The 20619-nt window shown below is 45.0% G+C and overlaps 1 protein-coding gene across 1 annotated transcript in view; it reads left to right on the top strand.

Annotated features, from left to right (window-relative positions):
- The window catches only part of ZUP1 (zinc finger containing ubiquitin peptidase 1), a 121431-nt gene that overhangs the window by 81479 nt on the left and 19333 nt on the right, over window positions 1–20619 (top strand). Inside the window, exons 7-8 of the mRNA XM_086926761.1 lie at window positions 8576–8724; window positions 16534–16754. Of these exons, the coding sequence (XP_086782887.1) occupies window positions 8576–8724; window positions 16534–16754 (370 nt within the window). The remainder of the gene's footprint in view (window positions 1–8575; window positions 8725–16533; window positions 16755–20619) is intronic.

The raw sequence follows: 20619 nt of genomic DNA on the forward strand, positions 1-20619 counted from the left end.
AGTAGCCGTCCTGGTACGGGGTACTACAAGAAGATGCTGTGACATAGATCTCAATTGTCTAGATGGACAGTAGGAAACAAGCTGTTCTTGAAGGAACTTTGGCCCTTGGTTATGGAAGGCCTTAAATGTCAAACACAGCGATTTTAAATTTAATTCGATTTCTGATTGTAAGCCAGTGGTAGTTTCTAATAGTGTTGCTGATTGGTTTAAATTTAGGGGTCCTGGATAGTACTCTTGCTGCCGCATTTTGAATCATTTGCAGCTTGGAGTTGGAGATTACCCGGTTTTGTGCATTGGCAAATAGGCCGTTACAATAGTCTAAAGAGGAGAGCACGAGGGTGGTCACCACTATTCTGGCAGCGCTTTCCGAAAGAAATTGAATGATTTTTCGTATAAGCCTGAGTTTATGATGGGCGTTTGCCGCGGTTTGGTTAGCATGTGCCACAAAGTTGAACTTCTCATCAAAGACTATTCCCAAATTTCTGACCCTAGCTGCTGGTACTGGTACGGCTCCCAAGGATGAGGGCCACCATTCTGCTGACCATAGAGCGGAGATCTTCCCGAAGATGACTACCTCCGTCTTTTCGGAGTTCAACCTGAGGCAGTTGGTCTTCATCCAGTCTTTGATTGCTGACATGCCTTCTTGAAAGCGTGCTGCCACCTGTTCTCCATCGTTGTTAATGGCAAGCACCAGCTGGGTGTCGTCGGCATAGGAGGTAAGGCTCATCTGGTAAGATGTAATAACCCTTGCTAGGTCCGACATATAAATATTAAATAGTGTCGGACTTAGAGATGACACTATGAAAAGTCATCCGAAGCACACCCTCAGTGCTATTTGATTCCAAATGTTTCAGTGATCCTTTTAATCGTTTTGGCGTGCATGCACCCGTGGACGTGCGCCGTTCCTTTTCGCACCTAAGCATCATACTATCAAAAGAGAAGACCCGCTTCATCCGCAGGTCAGCGGGTTGCACAGCCGTATACACATATTGTATCCAAAAATGATGCAATTTAATCCAAATTAATCCAAACTTAATGTGTATATTTCTATAAATTTTACAGACACTCCTGATGAAGGTTTTTAGAGAACCGAAATGTATTGAGATTGAAGATCTGGTTTTAAAGTGGAAACAAACTCAGTAAAATGTTCAAGTATAGGCCTGGATGGGCAATACATTGAATTACTTACATCCAAAAAAACTGTGATAAAAGTTCTGCTTTTGACGTAATTATTAAGAATGGAACAAATGACAAGAAAAGTGAAAACAAGAGAAATAAATACGGATGAAAATGGATTAATTTGGATTAAATTGCATCATTTTTGGATACAATGTGTATACGGCTGTGCAGCCCGCTGACCTGCGGATGAAGCGGGTCTTCTCTTTTGATAGTATGATGCTTAGGTGCGAAAAGGAACGGCGCACGTCCACGGGTGCATGCAGGCCAAAACGATTAAAAGGATCACTGAAACATTTGGAATCAAATAGCACTGAGGGTGTGCTTCGGATGACTTTTCATAGTGTTGACATAAATACCGTTTCACCTTCCAGCAGCACCCCGTCAAGAAATGATAAAATTGAACTTGTAAACATTAACAATGTGGAGTACGTCAAAAGCAGCCGTTTCAACTTGTTGTAGAGATATATGTAAATAAGGATAGTTCACTTGTATTTCACGGAGGATGCACGCATTTATGTTTTAGATGTTGAATTGTTGTGGACTTTGTTATAACAATGCACTATTTGTCAGGGGAGATTGATTTGGGCGTTTCTACAAGATTAATGCAGGATTGTGGGGAACAGAGTTTGGTGAAGGTAAAGGAACCACAGAGTGAGAACGGGAGGTGGAACAGGACACGTGGGCAGTTTTGCACCTATGACTGTAGAGGTGGGGAGGATTACAACTATTTGAATCTGGGACGAACTGCATGCTCATTAGCAGCGATTACGAGGATGGCAGAGGAGGTTAAAACGCTGCAATGTACAAATCGGGTATGCAAGGGGTAGGACTAGGTGGCGAACTAATGATAGGATAGAGAAGTGGCACGTTTGTAAAGGGGACGGGTTCGTTCTAATCACCATATAAGTTTCAGCATGAGGATGTTTTCGGGGGTGGTGTTATTTGGTTCTGACTAGGGAAGGTACTCACAGCGTGGGTGGACATAGGGGTTTAGCACAAACATGGGTGACATAAAATGTTTAATATAATCAGCATAACGAAGTGGGGGGGTTATGAGACACCAGTTGAGGGATGCAAATGAAACTTAATGTGTATATTTCTATAAATTTTACAGACACTCCTGATGAAGGTTTTTAGAGAACCGAAATGCATTGAGATTGAAGATCTGGTTTTAAAGTGGAAACGAACTCAGTAAAATGTTCAAGTATAGGCCTGGATGGGCAATACATTGAATTACTTACATCCAAAAAAACTGTGATAAAAGTTCTGCTTTTGACGTAATTATTAAGAATGGAACAAAGTGAAAACAAGAGAAATAAATACGGATGAAAATGGATTAATTTGGATTAAATTGCATCATTTTTGGATACAATATGTGTATACGGCTGTGCAACCCTCTGACCTGCGGATGAAGCGGGTCTTCTCTTTTGATAGTATGGGACTTAGAGATGAGCCTTGAGGAACACCACAAGGCAAGGCAAGTTCTGGTGATTTAAAAGGTCCCAGCGTCACTGCTTGTGTACGGCTAGACAGAAATGAAGCCAGCAGGTCTTTGGCTCTGGTACAGATGCCCAAATTTCCGACATGGTCAATCAGAATGGAGTGATTGACCGTGTCGAAGGCTGCTGATAGGTCCAGCATTATGAGGACAGCAGTCCCTCCAAGGGCTCTGATGGTTCTGATATCATCAGCCGCCTTAATTAGGGCAGTCTCGGTTCCGTGAAATTTCCGGAACCCGAACTGCGTGTCATCAAGCAGATTATTTTTCTCAAGGTATTCAGACAGCTGGGCATTCATTGCCTTTTCAACCACTTTGGCTAAAAATGGCAGACTGGCGATAGGTCTGTAATTCTTCAGCTGCTCCTTGTCTAGACCTGTTTTTTTAAGGAGCGGTTTTAAAAGGGTGTTTTTTAGGATGTTTGGATATATCCCTGACCTAAATATCATGTTGCAGACTTGCCTAATAGCTGTGCTAATGGTGTCTATTACTGGCAGGTAGACCTTGGGTGGGCAGGGATCCAAGGCAGATCCTGTTTTTATTGACTGCATGATGTCCCTGATTTGTTCCTCCTTGAGTTCCTCAAACTGGATAAGCGAGCAGGTGGAAGGACAGGTATGTGTGGTGGTTAAAACTGGTGGGTCGCTGGTCGAGAACTCTAGGTAAATGTCATTAACTTTGGAGAAGAAAAAGTTAGCCAACGAATTACAGAGAGCCTGCGATGGAATGGGTGCTATGTCTGCAGGTTTCCCAGCCAGTTGTTTCACTACCTCAAATAGCTGTTTGCTGGAATTTTTGGCATTATCAATTTGATCTCCAAAAAACTTCTTCTTAGCCTCCAAAATCATTTTTTTGTAACTAAGCTGTGTCTCCTTATAGCGGAGTTTGCAGACTTGATCGTAAGACTTTCGCCAGTATCCTTCTTGTTTTCTGCATTCTTGTTTCTGTTTCCTAAGTTCTTCCGTGAACCATGGAGCCGAAGGCAGCTTTCTATTTCTAGAAATGGTCTTGGAGGGGACCAGTAGGTCCATAGCATTTCCTATCCAGTCTAAAAAAAATTTTACGGCTAAATCGGGATCCGAGGGTATAATGGGGCAGGTCTTGATCAGGAGGTTTGTAAGAGCTACATAATCTATATCTTTCCATACTTTGAAGGGCTCTTGATTTAAAGGAGCCTGTCTAGTTGGGGGAGATCCCGTGATAGGAAGAGCGCAGAGTATGGCATAATGATCAGACCATGTAAAGGGAAGGATATCCTGATATTAGGGGCCTTCCCACGAGGGGCGGAGGGCACAGATCTAATTCACTGCAGACCTCCTACACGTGATCCTGGGCGATGATGATGCCACCCTGCTGACACTAGATGGAGCAAACCAGGTGGCACCAGTTCAGAGTCACTCGGATGCTGCCCCCAACATCATGGCGAGAGTGCATTTCACCGAAAAAGAAGTTATCCTCCAGGCCTCAAGGAAAAAGCCGGACACAATCTTTCGAGGACACACGGTCCAATTATTCTAGTACATCGTGCCTATCACATTGTGGAGGCGCAGGAGCTTCAAGCCCATCACGGACAAGCTAAGAGTCCTTAATATCTGATATCAGTGGGGCCACCCCTTCGCTATCATCTTCACCTGGTTAGGCAGGCACAGAGCCCTTTCCTCCTTGAGAAAGGCCAAACACCTGAGCTTGGTGCCCGACTCGAAGGGGGACAATCTGCACACACCTTCCTTCCCCAATCGGGCACCTCTGTAACCGCAGTGGGCTGCAATGCAAGCCTCACTCCACCAACAACACATGAGGGAACAGGCCTCCCAAGAAGCCTAACAAGGTATCATTCAGCACATTCGCAATCTTGAGAGAGGACCCTCGACACCTGGATCGCTCTATACCAAATTTCCAGCCGATCCTTGCCTGGCATCTCCCAGTGGGGTGCCCTCTCCAGACTTGCTCTGCCACATGTCTGCAGCCTTGAAGAAGTTTAAGACCAGACACACTGTCAGATGGCTCGTTCCATGCCCTCGGGACTTCTCGCTGTTCCTTCTCTACTTGTCTTGGCAGCGACGGACCCAGAGGAGAACGAACTAACCGGACACCCCAGAGCTGCTACTGCCCTTTCTGGGCTGCTTCCTGCCCTGCTGTTGCAGGCAGCAGGACCAGGAGCCGCTGAACCTCCACTGATCTTTACGACCTCCCTCGATTCAATCCGTAGGTGAGTGACTTCTCTTGAATGGCCTCCTGTCGAGAGTATTGGCCGTTTTAGGACTTGAATGGAGCAGTTCTGCCCTGTTGTCCACCTAGTGTTTTGCTGTCTATCTTCCTTTTTATTCCTTTTAGGGCATTGAGTGCATTTGGGAGACTCAATACAACACCCACCCTCCTATGCCAACTCTTCATACTTGCACCACAGGGCACTTGGCAAAAGTTTGCTTCCTTTCCCTCATCCTTTTGACCATATTGGACACCCATCCCGTTCTTCAACAAGGGTATTGGGCCTGACATCTTCCTACTCCCATGGCTACTCTGCATTTCTCCCTGTGACACCTCTTGCATCTTTTGAAGGCCCATAACACATCTCTTTCCCATGGCTGGCAGCCCGCAGGTTAAGTGCCTCACTACATGAGGACTAAATGCACCTAACAAAAGGCACCAGGTGTGACACTACCTCCTTATGCAGGACCCCGATGTTCTATTCCGGCAGGAAACTCACTGGCCCCACCAAGGCGCTCCCCACATGTTTCACCCAAGATATCCTATTAGTTATTGGGCGCACGTCACGACTAAAACAGCTGGAGTTGCTATCCTGTGCAAGGCATTCTTGTGCTCAAAGATACTAAAACTTGTGTGGGATAATAATGCCCACTTCCTGAAACTCACCGTCCAACGGGGAGCCAGGACTTTACTCTCATGAACATTTAGGCTCCTAATCAAGCCCTCGACCCATACCCTACAACCACCCTATAAGTTCATGTGACACATGTCATCGGGGACCTCGTAGTGGGGGGGGGGGGGGGGGGGGTGGCGACTTCAATCTAGTGTGGGATCCTAAAATGGATCGTATTGCCGCTTCCTTGGGTGCGATGTCTACTGCCCTTAAACGTGACCTTATGAACGTGGGACTGGGGGACGCCTGAAGACATAGTATCCCTGGGGTTGGTGATTACTCCTTCTATTCATACAGCCACTCCTCATACTTGCGTATCAATTACTTCTTAATCACTCCCACACTATTACGGGACATAGACTCTGCTTGTCTCTTAGATATTTCCATCTCCGACTATGCCCACATAAAGGTCACCCTAGTTAAATCTGGATCTACTGCACCTGCTCATGGCCAGTGGTGTTTCCCGCTCAGTGATCCAGTTGATGGTGCTGAAATTCAGAAGTGATCGGTGCACACGTTGACACTAACACCCATTCCGAGATCTCAGTATCCATCCTTTGGGATGGCTTCAAAGCCACAATACGGGAGACCCTCTCCTCTATTGCCATCACCCACACACAGGAAGCCAGACTGGTCAAGGCAGGTCATACAGCGGAAATTAAGGCCCTGGAATGCCTTAACCACTCTGCTCCATCTAGATGCACCAAACGGCAACTGGCTACTCCTAGGGGTCAGGTAAGGGCTCTTCAGACGAATAAGGCTGAGCAATCATTACTGGCCTTAAAACAGAAATACTATGTATTACCAAGTAGGCTGAAACATGTGGACCACATTGAGGATGGTTACGGTCAATTAAAGTCTCGTAAAGATCCACAACTGTTTTTAAAATTTGACTAGGCCCTCTATCATTATAATCACTACATGTGGTAGGAGTTCCTGAGTGAAGGTAGCCAAAAAGATGATGTTGCTACAATGTGAAGCTTTTCATCTTCTCTGTCTTTGTCACACACCTACACAGTATACCCTTTGAACAAGCAGCTTCCTAACTCCTTGTCATGTTTGTATGTAACATAAACAAATTCAAGTAATGCTCCTAAAAAATTGTCTTCCCACTATTAAGGAAAGTTCATGAAAACAAAAGCCTATTATACAATTACAAGCCATTTAAAGGGGACATGCCTCAAGGTTCAATTCTCTCTTGGCTCTAATTAACCTCTATATGAAACTTCTTGAGTATGCTGATTCGTGGCAATAATATTTCCATGTTCCAGTACGCTGAAGATGCTCAGCTGGACCTTAAAGCCGCCGATCCATCCAAGTTAACAATCCAAAAAAACGTATAGAGAAACTAATCAACTGGGTGTCTTCTTTCTAAAACCGCAGCTAAACAAGACTTTATTCTTTCTTCTGTGTTCCAAAGACTATCCCCCTCAACCTGTTTTGAAACGAGTTGGCACCTTCTATCTGCGAGTAGCATTTACCATATCTCTAGGTTTGTTAAGGCAGTAGACTGACGAAAACTGCGCCCAATCTATGGAGGTAATGCTTTCCAACCTGGCTTTCCCATATCCCTAATCACATCTATCGGAGCTACCCTACCAGTGACAATGTTCTCAGTCTCCAAAGCAGAATCATCTGATCACACCACTGTTGCTGAAATAATTCCACTGCCTACCGCTGAGGGCACAAATGACCTTCAAAGAGCCTTCTTAACCCACAAGGCTCAGCTCTCTGGTCCCATCATAACCTAGGGGCGAGTTGCAAACCTCTGAAAATGTGAAAGAATGTGGGGTAAATGGAAAACATTTCAGGAAGGTATTTTTACCCCACCGACTGTAAATCCAGTTTCAGAAGATAATAATCTATAAAAATAAAAAGTTTGTTTATGATAAACCTTATGATGGATATCAGATGTGTGATGTACCTATGTTTAAATATTTTCCGACGGAAACTGCTATCTCAAGGATGTGTCATGCTGTACATGTTGTTACTGCAAATCCAACCGGTAATAAAAAACTGTTTAAGTAAAGTTGCAAACCTATGGGACAGTAACAATCCATTTTCTTCCTCCTTGGAAATTGCTACCATTCCCCCCGTCCCCCCCCCCCCCGTGCATCTACTGACCGTTTCTAGTTCTCTGCTGCCTTTTGGCTAGGCCCGCACTGAAAACACCACATAGGTGCATGCATTAAAGTTAACCCCAATCTCCTCCCGTAATTGCATCTACCAGACTAAAGACTGCCTCCCTCCACTCATCCCTTTTCCCTCTGTCCATCTTCCCTTAAGTCGAGAGCTGAATACCTTGGACTGCAGTAGCTGAGATCTTCTCACTACGTTAAATTCTTATGTACCTATGTTATGTTATATATACATAAGGCGTTCTGCTGCCCCAGTAGGTAAGACCACACTATAAAATACTAGAATAAATAATATATTAAAAATAAAGAATATGGTAACAATCACTTTTCTCAGGATGGTTTAGAGCGTGTAGCTAGCTTGTGGGGTAATTCGTAGCAGAAATATGAAACTGCATTTGTCACCAATTTTGCACCAGTTGCAAAAAAGCTACAGACAGCCAGGGTTGGCAGCCATTACTGTCACCACAAGTATGGACTTTTGTACAGGCCAGGCATAATAAGAGGGCCTGGGCTAGGCTCTGACCCCTGAGCTGAGGTTGTCAAAGCTTAAAAATGGAGCCAAATGTTTCTGGAAGAAAACTGCCGTAGGTGCAGTACGCCAAATTACTAAATAGCCTTTCCATTGACACACATACTTTTAAATTCGATTAGGTTGAGGAGGACTGGCAGATGCTAAGCTAAATGGAAAGGATTGTATGTGAAATGATTAGTAACAGCAAGTGCCAGACTGTGTCAAAAGAACAAGGCAAACAGCATGCTGCAGAAAAGGTTGCAATCTTGAAGAAAGATTGCCTTTTATGCGTAAATTGTGAATCTGTGTTTCTGCAATTTATATTTTTGATATGCTTGATTATTTTCATAGACTATTTTTTTCTGTAGGTGCCGTATTGTTGACTTTCACAAGCCCACTGGTCCTGGCGGTACACATTCTCTCTTATTCCAGTGGGTTTTGAATTACTTCGCTTCTGATGGAGACCGTCAAAGGGTGGTCTGTACATCTAAGTCTCCAATTTACCTTCAGCACCAAGGTATGATTCAAAACAATTGTCTTTTAATTGAAAAGAAAATGTATGGTACTCTTGCAAAGTTGTAACCTTTTATGTCGCTTAGGTATTTCCTCACCTAGTTCAAAGAAAACTGTTAAGTAATTTACCTGGATTTCGTTTTCTTGGCAAAGTAACTTTCCTGAATTTGTGTGAATTGTAGTAAGAAATTCTGCCTAAAAACACTAACTCAAAAGCTACACTACACCATATAACCATTTTGTTACTGAAAAGCTGTAGAAATCGGGTAGTTTTTGGCACAAAAACATCCTCGTTTCTTGCCCCCGTCTCTCAAAAATACTTATCCAACTGTGTTTTTTTTTTATACATCCTCGCTTTAGAAATGTATATAATCCTTTTTTTTTTCTTCAAACTCCAACTGACACTGGGGCGACCAGGAACACTTTACACCCTTCTTTAGAAGAGACCTAAGTGCATGCGAAGCGTGGCACAAACTTATTATAGTATTCGCCATACCCAAGAAGGTTACCAGTTTGTCCCTGGATTGGGGAACTGGAAGTTCATCTATTGTTTTTACGAAGCGTTCTTCGGGTCTGACCCCCATCACAGGTCAAGCGATGGGCCAGGTAATCTATTTCGGGAAGATTAAACTTGCATTTATTTTCACGGAGAGTTAAGCCTCTCGTACGAAAACGTTCAAGCACACACCTCAGTCTCTCATCGTGTTCAGCTTGCGAATCACCATGGATCAACACATCATCTTGATAGATCTTGACTCCCTCCGCACCCCTCAACACGTCTTCCATTGCCCTCTGATAAACAGAGGCTGCGGTGACTAAGCCAAAAGGTAGACACGTGAACTTGTAAGTCCCAAAAGGGGTAACAAAGGCATCAGATCCATGGGACTATTATCAATCTTGACCTGGTGATATGCAGCACGTAATTGTGCTAGCATTTCAGTAATGCTAGGGAGAGGGTACCTGTCCGCAACAACTGCACGGTTGAGCACGCACAGGTCCACACATAAGCGCACTTCACCTGAAGCCTTGCTTGCAAGAACAACTGGGGCCAACCACTGACTGGCCTTGGTCTCAATGATAATCCCATCACCCTTTAGTTTCTAAAGATCTGCACACATGGACTTTTTCATGGCCAAGAACACATCACGCACCTTACACATGACGGGAACAATATCTGGTTTTAAAGGTATTTTGTTAATATAATATGAAAGGCAACCGAACCTTTCACTAAAAACTTAGTTGAGTTCAGCTCGTAGTGCAGAGCTGGAAGCACCCACCCTTGAAACATCATTGATAACTTTCTCACACAAGGTTTGATTTATGGGAAGAGAATGGGAGGTGATGTTTCTCAGAACAATGCAGGGGTCACCACCAGGAACCAAAGACACCCCCAAATCAGCCTGGTGAAACCAGCTGATTATTCTGTCGCCTCTGCATGATATATAAATCTTCCCAGAAGTTAGTCTTCCTTTATATTCCATGTTGCCAAGTAAATAACCAAAGAGCTTTATGGGCTGGCCACCATACGCTAATGGTTTAATGTCTGGCTTGTTCGTTTTTACGTTTCCATTCACTTTCAAATCAAAGATTTTCTTGGGAATAAGAGAAATCTTTGCACCAGAATCAAGGAGCATTCTTATATTGCATTCCTTCACTAGAACTTCATCAACTGGACCTCTACGTTTGTTTTTCTCAGCAGGTGCCATAATCTCCCCACTGTGCAAGTCATCATGATCACAGTCAGTCATCGCTCTCAAAGAAAACTTCTTTGACACACCTGCTTGACTTAATTTACTTGGCTCTGCAAGCCTTGGCTATGTGGCCAACTTTCCCACAGTTGTGTCACTTGGAAGTGAGTGCTGGGCATGACTTGTCATTAGCAAGGTGACCAAACAGGGCACAACATTAATACTTCACTCTGGCATTCGCTTTTGATCTGGAGTTGGAAGAGATGTTAGGTAGGCGCGGCTTCCCAAAAAATTTTCACCTTGCTTCCAAACGGGCTTCACAGGGTTTTTTGTAACAGCGTGAACCTTCTCTTCCGAAGCCCAATTCTCCTTTTTTTTTTATTACCTCCACACAAGCTAAAGAATGTTCAATCCTTTTGGCTAGAACAATGACCATCAAGTTTCGGATCATCTTTTTGCCACAGTTCATCCTTGATCTTTTTCAGCGTTGCAACCAAGCATGAACTGGTCACATATGCCTCCTTCTAATGATCCATCGAATTTACAGGTTGCGCCTAATTTGCGTAAAGCTGTGATGTAAGTTTCAACAGACTAATCTGATTTTTGTACTCTCTTCCCAAAGTGGTAGCGTTGGGAGATAGTGTTTATCCAGTTTTTTTAAGACCGGTTTCAAATTCTTTGAGATTGTCTGATTATCTGTTGTTCAAATCTGGAAGATGTTCAAACACATCTTGACCCTCCGACCCCAGACAGTGTAATAATGGTGCTGATTTTCTTTCAGCACTTAAGGATACATCACAAACCCGTACATAGTTTAGAAATACTTTTTTCCACTTTGACCAGCGCAAAGGTGGATCGCCAAGGTTGGAAAGAAAGAAGGGTGGAGGCATTACATTTTGCATGTTGATGTAACACCGTATTTAGGCAAGTGCCAGAGATTCCTTTTTGCAACATAGTAAGAAGAGCTCATTAAAGAATACTTTTAAGCTTCAGTGTAGGTAAGCAACAAAAATTAGTAGTAAATGAGTAAAGTAATGTTTGATCAGCTGTGGGCATCAGCGCAGGAATATACAATAAGTAGATGTTTAATTCAAGCTGTGCGTGTCAACGTAATCAGCACGTAACTAATATTATAAGTAGAAGATATCCAGAAATGGATGTACAGCTGTGCGCATCAGCGATAAATCCTACCTTAAAATGAAGTGCAAATAAGATTGAACTTTGTCAGCTGTGCGCATCAGCACAGAGAAATGTGTCAAATTGTAGAAGCCAACATGCAAATAAAATTTAACCTAGTCAGCTGTGCGTATCAGCGCAGAATGATGGGTCAAGCTGAGAGCATCAGCGCGTTGACAAGCTTGGAAATGCTGTGCGTGTCAGCGCAACGAAGAAGACAGGAAATCTGAATGCAAAAAGTGTGGCTGTGCCTCACATCAAAGTTGGCTTTCGTTTTTGCTGACTTGAGATCCTGCAGGGCCTTCCAGTGAGGATCCTCAGGACCCTTAATGTCAGCCCCTTTCCCTCTCATCCCTCTCAAATTCGAGCAACAGAACTTATCTGTGTTAGGACGCTTGTGGAGCTGTAGATTTTCAGGGCACGCGGGATATCTTGTGAGCCACGAAGTTCACTCTCTAGTCTCACAAGGTTTGCTCTTCTTCGCTCGTCGCCAGGTTGAAGAAGTACAGGGAGACAGGAAGATGACAGGAAGATCTTCTTTATTTTAGGTTCATCATACAGCCGCGTCCTACCCACAGGGCACCCAGCAGCAACTGACACAGAGGACTTGGTAGCAGGCACCAAGAACATTCTACATTCTAGAGCTGCATGCATGGGTGTTCCACGTTCAATAGATAGGAGACAGCAGAAGCGTACAAGGCAATAAAATAAGTAACTTAACCGGATTTTCCTAAATCAGACCATTTGTAATTCATTTCGGGGTTACTCTTGATTGAATGCCAATCCGCCTGATTTTATCTATAAAGAAGGTGTTTAACTCGTCACATTTCTCCTGTGAATGACCACACGACTGACCTACGACACCGCCACCCTCAACGCCGGCCGAACCCCCGCCTGCTACCAAGCCACCCTGAGGCGCACCCACTGACCCTTCACCTGCCAAGCCTGCAAATACACCTGCCTCCGGACCTGCACCGCACCCACCAAGCCGAGCACCAGCAGCAACCACCCCAAGTCCATCCTGCTCAACACCCACTCCATCCATAGACACGCCGTCGAACTCTGGAACCTGCTCGACACAACATCCCCAGACGTCGCCTTCCTCACGGAAACCTGGATGAACGCCTCCTCAGCGCCCGACATCGCCATCGCCATCCCGGACGGATACAAGATCACCCGGAGGGACCGCGTCAACCAGACTGGAGGAGGCATCGCCATCGTCCATAGGAACACCATCCGCATCACGACCAGCTCCGGCGACACCTTCACCGCCGCCGAACACCTCCACTTCCAGATACACACCGACCCCAAGACCACACTCAGAGGCACCCTCATCTACAGACCCCGGGACCACGCACACAATTCAGCGAAGACATCACAGACTTCATCAGCCCGCACGCCCTCCCCTCCGCTGACTACATCCTCCTAGGGGACCTCAACTTCCACCTGGAGAACAACAAGGACAGCAACACCACCAACCTGCTGGACACCCTGGCCAACCTCGGGCTCAAGCAACTGGTGAACACCCCCACCCACTACGCCGGCCACACGCTGGACCCAGTCTTCTCCTCCAGCAAGTACATCTCCTTCAGCCACTCCACCGGACTTCATTGGACTGACCACAGCTGCGTCCACTTCAGCTTCAGAAAAAACACGACCCACCACCACCCGCAACAGGCTCCTCGCAGGAACTGGAACAAGATCACCGCCGACCAGCTCACCACCTCCCTCAGCCAGAACCCTCCCGCCAGCACAACAGACCCCAACGAAGCAGCCAGCAACCTAACACAATGGATCACCAACTGCGCAGACGACCTCGCACCACTGAAGACCCCTCCCAGCAGCAAGAAAGCCTCTTGGTTCACCGACTAACTCAAGAACTCCAAGAAAAACTGCTGCACCCTCGAAAGCCTGGCGCAACAACCAAACCACAGACAACATGACTGCCCTCCAGCACGCCACCCGCAAACACCACCAGCTGATCCGCACCACCAAGAAGACAGCATTCAAAGAACGACTGGACAACAACGCCCACAACAGCAAGGAACTCTTCAGCATCGTCAAAGAGCTCTCCAACCCTAGCGCTGGGAACAACGACATCACTCCCTCGCAAGACCTCTGCGACTCTCTTGCCTCGTTCTTCCACCGCAAGATCGCCAAAATACACAACCGCTTTGGCGCAACAACCACGCACCCAACCACCGAACCTACGCCCCCCACCACCACCACCACCCTCTGCGCCTGGACCCCGGTCAGCACTGAAGACACCACCCGCACGATGAACACCATCCACTCCGGATCCCCAACCGACCCCTGCCCCCACCACGTCTTCAACAAGGCCGACTCCATCATCGCACCCCATCTCCGGGACATCATCAACGCCTCCTTCAACACTGCCACCTTCCCGGAAAGCTGGAAGTACGCAGAGCTCAGCGCCCTCCTGAAGAAACCAACAGCGGACCCCACCGACCTCAAGAACTTCCGCCCCATCTCGCTCCTCCCCTTTCCTGCCAAAGTCATCGAGAAGACAGTCAACAGACAGCTTGTCGCCTTCCTCGAGACAAACTGATCCCTCGACCACTCGCAATCCGGATCCGCGCCAACCACAGCACCGAGACCGGCCTTATCGCAGCCACTGACGACATCAGATCCCTGCTCGACAACGGGGAAACAGCAGCCCTCATCCTCCTGGACCTCTCCGCAGCGTTCGACACTGTCTGCCACCGCACCCTAGTGCAACGCCTCAGCAACATCGGAATCCAAGAGAAGGCACTGGAGTGGATCATCTCGTTCCTCGCCGGAAGAACCCAGAGAGTCCGCCTCCCCCGTTCAGATCCAAGGCCACCGAAGTCATCTGCGGCGTACCACAGGGATCATCACTCAGCCCCACCCTCTTCAACGTCTACATGAGCCCCCTCCCAGCCATCGCACGCAAACACAACCTCAACATCATCTTCTACGCCGACGACACACAGCTGATCCTCTCCCTCACCAACGACCCAGCCAGAGCCAGCCTACACGAAGGGATGAGACGTCGCAGAGTGGATGAAGAACAGCCGCCTGAAACTGAACTCCGACAAGACGGAAGTTTTCATCCTAGGATCATCTCCCTCCACCTGGGACAACTCCTGGTCGCCTCCTGCCCTGGGCACCACTCCCAAGCCAACGGACCATGCAGGTAACCTGGGCTTCATCCTGGATTCCTCCCTCTCGATGACCAGAAAAGTCAACGCTGTCTCATCATTGTGCTTCAACACCCTGCGCATGCTCCGAAAGATCTTCCGATGGATCCCCACTGAAACCAGGAAGACGGTCACCCAGGCGCTAGTCACCAGCCGACTGGACTACGGAAACACCCTCTACGCCGGAACCACAGCCAAACTTCAGAAAAGACTCCCAACGCATCCAGAACGCCTCCGCACGACTCGTCCTGGACATCCCCCGACACAGCCACATCTCCGACCACCTGAGAGACCTGCACTGGCTCCCCGTCAGCAAGAGGATCACGTTCAGGCTCCTCACCCACACACACAAGGCTCTCCACGACCTGGGCCCCAAGTACCTCAACAACCGCTACAATTACCCACATGAGAAACAATGTTGGTATTCCCCCAAGTTAGGATAACACTTTCCTCTTTACTTTAGTCTGTAGAAATGGAATCTCCTCCTCTTCCTGTGAGAAGTTGACCTGGCATATGCTGTCCACTATTCTAGTGGGCACCTTGCACCAGTCCAAACGACCCCTTCTTGATGGTAGGTTAAAGACAACCTTATAGAAAGCTATCCTAGTGGTAGCTGTGGAGAGCAGCCTTCAGGCTAAGTCTTGAAGGAATGTAAAGCAGCTTGTTTTACCAGTCTATAATCTCAAATGAAAGGAGACCCACACCAGGTATATATATAAAATATATGTATTTAATCTAAACACATCCCTCTAGTCTCCTTATGAGGCTAGAGGCAAAAGTACATACAGCAAACTTATTTAGCACACAGTAAATTAGCACAAACTTCTCATGTATATGGTCAGTCGAGTTTTTATGGAATTGCAGGTTTGGGTTTGTCTTTCAAAGTTTCCAATTATTAGTCATTAATGTCAATTCTATTTCAGAACCTTCATAGTTCTTTGTTCTTCAGCCATAGGCAGTCCATGAGACAATAGGATCACTCCTTGGCATTGTTCTGATTGCTGCCACAGTTAAATAATCTGCTTTTGACATTATTATTACAAATGGTGTAGCTTGTATGCTAAGAGTATTTCCCATTTTCTCATTAGAATTTTGAGAAAGATAATATAGAGGCTTTTTATTTAAATGTTGGAGGTTTCAAATCGAAATATTCTAGATTTCTGGGTGGTAGGGCAAAGTGGTGGGCCGAGCTGCCGGGGGACCCTCCATGTGCTTTGCAGGGGGGCCCCCTCAAGTTTCGTTACGCCACTGAGTTGGAACTGAAACTCAGGGGATAGTCGGCCATAGCTTTAGGGGGAAGCTGGAATCTCAGGCGAAAGTAAGACATAGCTATGCTGGAAGTTGAAAACTTGCGGTCGGAATGGTCATATAGCTATGGGTAGAAGTTGGAAGCCCAGGTAATGGTCACCCATAGCTACAAGGGAAAGTTGGAGACTCAGTAGATAGTCGGCCATAGCGATAGGAGAGTCATGAAGCAGTGGGAAAATGTTTCAGACGAATTGGTATTCATCTGAATTGTCATTACAATAATGAAACCACGTGAGATGGACACAGTAGGCAAATTTGGTTATAGCCAGTGCCCAAACTGCATATTTTGGTGGATTGTGCCTAGAGTTTTGTACTCTGTCAGCCTGGACCTAATCAGGAGACTAATGCACATAGCTGTTGGGTAGTTATAACTGTTCGTGTAAGTTTAGGGATTAATGTAGACATTTTTTTTATCTTTCACAATTATGCTATAAGTATGTTTAATTTTTTTCTCATCAGGTCACAGCCGTACAATTGTTGGGATGGAAGAGAAGAAGAATGGAGCACATTGTCTACTCGTATTTGATCCTGGTTGTCCTTCCCAAGACATGCAAAAGTTGCTGCAACAAGATATTAATGGATCTCATCTTAAAATGCTCCGCAGGTTCCCTGGAAGTTTGAAGCACAAGCAGTATCAAATAGTAGCAGTAGAGGGCGTGCTTCAACCACATGAGAAAGCTGTAAGTAATCTCTGCCTGCAATGCCTGTCAAATACATGGACTCCTGTCGTTAGTATAATTTATACGGTCGTAATTTTACACACATTTTAAAATTCAGTTTTTTGCCGTTAATGAAGAACACATTGAAATATTAGTTAACGTTTTTCGTTTCAAAACTAAAGGAACCAAAGGTGCTTTCCTTTGGCACCGACAGTGGAAAGTAGGGCTTCTTCTGCCGAACTACGAAGGGTGGAGGGGGTTAATGCATACAAGTGCAAAAAGTAAACCGAAAGGGAACAGTAATGATGGTTGTCAAGCTGCATTCAAGATTAAAAGAAATGAGTCTGGGTTTGATGGGTTCTCCTGGTTTAAAACATGGGGAATATTTCACTCACTCACATGTCTACCGCTCCCCCTACTAATGCACCGCTAATCTAACTTTGTTTCGCAGTAGCGTACTACTCGCCGAAAAGCGCTTCAACGCCTCCTCATCGGTAGTTAGCGCTATGTCATTGCAATTACAATATTCTGCATATCCTGTGGCTTCCTAAAACATTTTGACACAAGCAATGTGGTAAGCAAATTACTCTGACGGAATGAATACCACAGTTTGTATCCCCTGTACATTGCAATATCAATATGTGACTATGAAGGCCTAACAGTAGAAGACTAGGCTAATGCGTCGGAGGTGATTTTCTTTTTTTACCTGAATTCTGTGAATATGACTGAACTTCTTCCCGAGAAGGATGCAATCAATTTATCCTAATGACTGAAAGTTGAAAAGCCAAAGCATCGTATTTGGCATTAATATAATGAAATGACCAGCTGTTAGAGCATTAACCTTTCTAGTTGGCATCTGCACATTTATTTTCCTACTTGCAACATTTTTCCTCCACTGATTTGCTAGTGAAGTTCTGTTCTGCCCCGTATGACATGTTGGCTTAATCCAGTCTCAAATCCAGTAGTGAATTCTGCGGTGCTCCTTCCGGTACAAACCCAGAGCCTAATCCACGGCAAGGGTGCTATAAAAATCCAGTGCTTGTAAAGCAGTTTTCACAAGCAGATAACATGTTTTTGTCTCTCTCTCTGATAAAAACATATTGTTACTTATTCAAAGGGACTGTTGGGCTTACGCGTGCTAATGCAAAACCATGTTAGGCACTTCCTAAAGTGCAGTCCGCTTTGTGGTGCCAGATCTTTCTGCGTACTGTTTTCCCCCTTTTATTGATATTTGACCACCTTTTTCCCCCAGCCTAACCTGTTTTAGCAGCAACTGTTTTTTTGTTTTTGTTTTTGTTTTGGTTATTTGTTTTGTTTTTTTGTAATGCAATTGTATTGTATATATTGTATGGTACCTATCAGAAGGTTTGTCATAGAATTGTTGACAGTGATAATTGTTGTCAGTCCTGTAGGTCTGATTTATTTATGGGGGCATATATTACTTACGTCAAATTACTGCCACAGTTTTATGCAGTTTAGCTCGTTAACAACTTTTCTGGTCTGGAGTACTCCGACACCCCCCATAGGAGTTTCTTGGTGTTGTCAAATCAAATCTAGGTGCATTTGGTATTTTCATTGTGGGGCTGTAAAAAGAGATGCCTTCAGAGCTTTTCTGAGTTTTATGCAGTCCGTTTGTGCCAGCAGGAATTCCTGGAGGGCATTTCAGAGCCGAACTGCGAAATACATTTCAAGTTGCAAATCTTAATGTGTGCCTTTGTTTGTATTTATATAATTTAGAGCATGAACATGGAAAGGTGCTGAGTGAAAATGAATCTGTGACAGCCAAATACAAGGATTAGAAAGAGATTCAGTTGTGCGCAGTTAGAGAATACAAAGGTGTCCGCTCTGGCGAAAAATCGATATGTTAGATGTATCAGTCGGAGGTGCAACTAGAGCCAAATTTCAGGTGGGGCTACTAACTATTTCGGGTGGGGGGGGGGGGGGGGGGGTTAATTCTTCCTGCAATGGGCAGAGTGGAGATGAAGGGGTGAAAAAACACCAAACCATCGTTGACTCGTAAATGGTCTTTTAAAGACCTGTGAAGAACTCCGGTACGGCTGTAATCATCTCAACAACTGTCTGTGTATGTGCCCCCGAAGCTGTCTCCGCTTGGGCTGACACACACAAGCCTCGGGGGGGAAATGCCTTTGAGTCCTATGGGTGTTGTGTGCCTGATCTCAGTTGGTATAGAAATAGCAGGTGAGGACACAGTCTATTTTAGGTTTGGTTGGATGGGAAAGAAATGGATAAGCTCCTCTGAACATCCTTAGTTGAAAAACTGTGATTCCACCACTGGGTCTTTGTGTCCACCAGGAGAACCAGGTCTCTGACCTCTTAGGTGACTGCTTGATGTAGGCCATAACCTGATCTTGCAGAAGATCTAGTCAGACATGTTTTTTTTATTTTTTTAGTTTTATATAGCGCAAAATTGTCCTCAGGCATCAGAGCGATTTGCTGAGTTTACACAGCAATATTTTCAAGGGATACATGTGAGGAGAAAAATAGTAGGCGTACAAGGTAATCTACAGTTAATAGTGTTGTGAAAGGACAAAAAAGTCTTGAGGTAGTGCTATTAGGTTATTTCAGAAGTAGGAGGAAAATATGCACAGTTATTTCCAAAGGTAGTGAAGTTTCAGCTCTAAGATGGTGGAAGGGGGAATTGTATCAAGGGAAGGTAATTCTTTTAGGAGGGAGTGTTCAGGTGTTTAGAAGAAGTCATACTTTTTTTCTGAAGTGTAGAAATGATTTTAGAAAATATTCTATTTGTTGATTACTAAAAATCATTACAAACCAGATTAAAAACACTTTAGGTGTTGACAGGAACTTGGGTTATATCAATTAGAACTGACTGGAATTGCATCATTGTTCAACAAAACACTTATACTACTTGATATTGATAAATAATATTAAGGTACATTATAAAGTGCACTTGTGCGGTGGTTTACATCTAAGATCAATAATGAAAGAGCGCAGATTCAATTGATCTGCTGTTGCATCTTTAAAAACAAAAACTCATAAAATGGATTTTGTTACCAATAACATCAGAGAACTTTCTAAAATGGTTTCGTATTTCGCTCCACTCATAACAATCTTTGCTCCGAAGAAGTTGTTAAAGCTTTCTGAAAGAAACTACCTACCCAAATCCCTAATTTAAAGTAAACCTATATCGAAGTACCAGGATTAAAGTGCAATAGATACAATGTACCTGTGCAAAATCTTGCAACTAGCATCAGTAATTGAGAAGCACTTGGACTAGACTTATGTTTAGCAGTAATAGTTAAAGTGTGGTTGTCCGGCGTCTAACAGCAATCCAAGCAATAGATTAAAAAGGATAATTTGTCCTTTTCAGAACAGGCACTCGCCAACGAAAAAATTATTTGGTATTGAGTGTATGACCAGAGACTACAGGCAGTAAAAATCTGTATTAAAACTATGGGTTCGAGACATTTGAGCTGTAGATCATATGCTTTAGCATAGATCGCCATCTGGTGTTGGGCCCGGATGTTTGCACTTTGATTTTCTTCGAAGAAGCCTTTGTAGTCCCGAGGTAGGTGATTTCTCCTTTCAGTGATAGTGCACAGGGGTATCAGCTCCATCCTTGGATTGTTTTTTCCCTCCATCGGGTTCGGATGTGTATTTCTGCGCTCCGGTTCGGTATCATTTTCGAACCTCTTCGCGCAATCCGGTTTCCCATTCGACGTGCATCGTATAAATTGTGAAAACCTTCGATTAGGAACTTCGAGGCGGACCGTTGGGCCTCCCCGTGCCGACCATGCCAGCAGTCGATGGAACATCCAAGCTTTGTCCTGGGTGTCATGCTAAGTTTCCACGCACCAACCTGCACGAGGTTTGCACCCTCTGCTTATCACCGGAACACAACGAGAAA

Source organism: Lissotriton vulgaris, chromosome 6 (genome assembly GCF_964263255.1).
Source record: "Lissotriton vulgaris chromosome 6, aLisVul1.2, whole genome shotgun sequence".
Taxonomy (NCBI): Eukaryota; Metazoa; Chordata; class Amphibia; order Caudata; family Salamandridae; genus Lissotriton; species Lissotriton vulgaris.